Genomic DNA, 4,246 nt, shown 5'->3' with positions numbered 1-4,246 from the left:
TATATATATTATTTAATACTCTTTGGAATGTATCTAAGTGAGATATACTATCACTAAGATGATGACTATACATGTGAAAGTCATACCAGCAACTAAAATAAATCCATCTTGTTTGGCTCTTTGTTCTATGAGCCTCATAGTAGTATTAGAAAGACCTAAAATATTACCAACATCTATCAAACGTTTGTGAGCTCCTTTTAACGTTACTCTCTGAGATTTTAAATTATCTAAGACACTACTTCCCTGGTGTAACAGATCATCTATACCATGAATGGCATTATGCATACTATTACTATGTTGTAGAGTGTGATCAATTAAAATATCTACATGATCGTTGCTGGTAAACTTTCTGGCCAGCAAGGCCTCTCTTTCTGCCTTTTCTTTTTGTTGCCGTGTCATATGGGTGCACAATGAATTTAAGGCAGCGGCGAGATGACGGCTGTCGTATTTCAACTGATCAACTCTCATTCTGGCATTCTGTCTTTGCGACACAGGTCCCTTGAGACATAGCACATCAAGTCGCTCGCAATTACTAAGAAAAAAATATAAATTAATTTATTTTTTCATGGGGGAATAATATTACACACAAAAAAAAAAAACAACAATGAATACATTGTTTCGATTCTGATTACCTGTTGATAAGATTGAGTTTGCTTGCTATAGACTCCTTCACTTCCTGCAGATCTGCATTGGACGATTTTCTTTCCAGTTGCGAGAAAAGATGCTGGGTTTCCTGTATTAATTTATTAGTCTGATGATACAACGTTTCCATATTGTCTGCACAGCCGAAATTTTAATTAATATTTGTCAATAATCCAAAAATTTTCGCACGATTGTATCATCTGGTATCATCTGCGCTAACCAATGACCAATGACGTGTACTAACCACGGAACATAAAACTATATAGAATTGATACTCTATATATAAAGACAAAACTAGAGATGTCGAACTGGAAAAGTAAAAATATGACGACTGCTGATTGGCTATTCATAGAGGATTTCTTGAAACCTAAGAAATTTTCATGTGAATTTAGCAATTCTCTATTATGGCCCTCGCTTTTTCGGAAAAGCAGAGCTCTTATTGGATATCGCCCATTGCTCATCGCTCATCGCGTCCAGTATGCGAGGGCCATTAAGCCCATATCAGACTATGCATTGAGATTGAAATTTGACCAATCAGGACAAGGAAATTTTAGTTCCTTTTATCCTGATTGGTCAAATTGCAATCTTCAATACGTAGTCTGATACGGGCTTTAGAGAAGCCTGAGAGACGTCATTAGATAAAATATTTTTTTCCTTATCTAAGTAAAACTTACCGAATAATTTTTAGTTAAATATATATGTAATCAAAATTTTTATTATTAATATAGTTAAAAATTATCCGATTTATGTTGTATATGTTTGATGTCATTTTAATCGCAAAAATCTCATTAATCCATTAAAATTATTCTCAAATCGATACAAGTAAGAATCTCTCTCAAAATAAGAATCGAAGTGACAAAAATTTAAATTATAAAAATTATCGTTTTGTTGTGATCCTTACGAACAATAATTATTTTTCAGTCGATATTTATTGTTAAAATAAAGATATTTTGTCCTATGCTTTATCGTACGACTTTTTGATTATTTAAATATAATTTAGATTGAAAACTCGCAATTAAACAATCGCATCGCAGGATCGAATAAGTAATAATTAGCATTACGAGAAAGGCTTCAATCATTTAATAAATATAATTGATCTACAATTCAAAGTACTTTTATACATTAATATTTCGCGTATACATATGATATATATAATACGTAAAACATTACGACAACGAATTATCAATAAATTTAATATTCCGCTTGTATATACGTTATACGCAAAATAATTTTAGCTCCAAATTATCAATAAAATGGTGTGCGGTCTTGCCGACGTAAACTATAGCGCGCTATTGTTTACGTGTTACGGCCTTGTTATTATTCGTACGGCAACACTTGAATAGTATTGTTGTAGTGGACGAAACGCTCCGCCGAATTCCTTTCCCACTCCCACTTCTTATTTCTTATCCATCGTACGGCAACACTTGAACAGTAGATAGAGTAGTTTGAAATGCTCTGTCAAATTTCTTTTCTAAACGCGATCGCGACAAATATCGGGAAATAATTTGATATAATTAATAATTAATTCTCTCTCTCTCTCTCCCCCTCTCCTCTAGACAACAATTATTTCTTTAAAAATATTTAAAATTAAATATATTTCGTCCGCTTTATTGTTCGACTTTTCGACGATCTAAACATGATTCGGATTGAAAACGCGCAATAAAATAGTCGAATCGCAGGTCCAAGTAATTAATATAACGATAAGCTCCGTGATATATTAAACGTTTATTAAATAAATTATCTATAATTTAAAATATTTGTATAATTTAATATTCCGCTTGTATGTACGTCATAGCACGTAAAATATTTTCGGCCGCGAATTATCAATAATATGGTATTCAGCCTTGGCGGCGTAAACATTAGCACGCTATTGTTTACGTATTACGGCCTTGTTATCTTTCGGCGACTATTGAACAGAATTGTAATAGTGGGGGAGATACTCCGTCAATTCTTTTCCTAAACGCGATCGCGACAAGTATTAAAATATAATTCGCTACAATCGTACTTCTCGTGTGTTACTCTGTCTTACGGTATAATAAACTGAATATCTCATGTGATTATTCCGCGATCGGGAGACGTCGGGAGTGCCGTGCAAAGTGTCTCGCGAGTCGCGATCGTATACGGCTAATTATATATAATTAATCGTGCTTTTGCGAGTGAGTGTGAGTGCCACGAGGACATAAAGAGATGAACAAGAGAGGAGAAGGAGATTTGGGTGACGGACGGACCAACAATCAGCGTCGTCGTTGCTGTCATCGTGCCTATTGTCAAAGATGTATTAATTGTTGATATCTAAGAAGTTATAAATTTGAATATAAGAAATATATAAAATATTTAATGTAATGTGTGTGTGTGTGTGTGTGTGTGTGTGTGTGTGTGTGTGTGGTAGATATCGTAGATGCAACTGTAGATTGTAGATTTGTAGATAAATAGATCCGTTGCCTCGAAATGGATGGGCTAGAATAGATTTTTTATAATTTATAAAATTGTTTCATATTTATATAGAGCTTCTTAGTATTGTACGCATCGGATATAAAATATTCCGCATGAAATATTAATTATATTTTGAACGCTGCTATAATTTGAATTTTATATTTGTATGTTACAGACAACGTAGCCTCAAGCCCAACAACTCCGCTGTTGCGCATCAGTGCCAGTGAGTGATGAATTTTATTTAATTTTGAGTTAACGGATCTGTAGATATCGTAGATGCAACTGTAGATTGTAGATTGTAAATAGATTCGTTGCCTCAAAATGGATGGGCTAGAATAGATTAAATCAAATAACTTTCAATAGATTTTTTTAAATATACATTAAAACATATTACAGATCTAATTTAAACTATAAATTAAAAGAAAAATTTGAAAAGAATATAAAATATTTTTTTCAATTGATAGATTATTTAATTTGTTTGATAAAGAAGGCGCTAATAATTTTATTAATTATATGAAATAGTAACTTATTAATTACTTATTACTTAATAGTAACTTATTTTTATGTTGCGCCGATTTTATTCTAATTTTTCATAGCCCATCCATCTATTATCATATATCAATAAAAGCTTTGCTTTAATTGTTCCAAATTTCATGATTTGATTTTGATTTGATTGATATTTATGAATTTCGTGTTGGAATTAAATATTCGTTAAATTAATTAATTAACTACGTTGTAAAAACACCGCGTTTTTTCCACGTTCTTGGACGCGATCGCTAGCTTAGCTAAGGGGCCTTATCGCTGTCCCTCTCGTCAGGTAAACGTTAGCAAAGTTGCGTGGTTCGTACCGGCGAGAAGTCGAAATGATCTTCATCATGGAGAATTATTTCTTGTCGGTTCTTGTAAGATCCATCCGCGACGTCTAGTTCGGTGTTCTGTTGAAAATTGGGGACGTTTGTTGCAGGATTAGAATTAAACCCAGGTTTTCCTGGCGATTTCTGAAAGCAATGGTTTCGGTAATAACTCAACGACGACTGCCACACGCCTCTTCAAAGTCGAATCAGGAAATTAATTTAAATAGTATATTTGAAGAGAAAATATATTTCTTTCTCTTTATTAAAAGTGTTCTTCCATCATTATTAATATTAGTATAATTATTGTCTTAATGCTA

The 4,246-nt window shown here is 32.9% G+C and overlaps 1 protein-coding gene across 1 annotated transcript; it reads right to left on the bottom strand.

Annotated features, from left to right (window-relative positions):
* Positions 1-6: 6 nt before the first annotated feature.
* LOC115238897 (Golgi SNAP receptor complex member 2) lies at positions 7-877 on the bottom strand. Its single transcript, XM_029813052.1, has 2 exons — positions 633-877; positions 7-532 (listed from the first exon to the last, which is right to left on the bottom strand). The coding sequence occupies exons 1-2, from the start codon at positions 770-772 to the stop codon at positions 34-36; spliced, it is 639 nt and encodes a 212-aa protein (XP_029668912.1). The 5' UTR covers positions 773-877; the 3' UTR covers positions 7-33.
* Positions 878-4,246: the final 3,369 nt, after the last annotated feature.

Source organism: Formica exsecta, unplaced genomic scaffold, assembly GCF_003651465.1.
Source record: "Formica exsecta isolate Colony F162 unplaced genomic scaffold, ASM365146v1 scaffold362, whole genome shotgun sequence".
In the NCBI taxonomy this organism is placed as follows: domain Eukaryota; kingdom Metazoa; phylum Arthropoda; class Insecta; order Hymenoptera; family Formicidae; genus Formica; species Formica exsecta.
The sequence above is the reverse complement of the archived record's forward strand: the minus strand, read 5'-3'. Positions and strand labels throughout refer to the sequence as shown.

What these genes read in the sequence shown, in the direction of transcription:
- LOC115238897 (XM_029813052.1), bottom strand. Translation starts at nt 772, where the DNA reads ATGGAAACGTTGTATCATCAGACTAATAAATTAATACAGGAAACCCAG. An exon ending in AAACTCAATCTTATCAACAG is followed by an intron (nt 533 to 632) that starts GTAATCAGAATC and finishes TTTTTTTCTTAG; the next exon opens with TAATTGCGAGCGACTTGATG.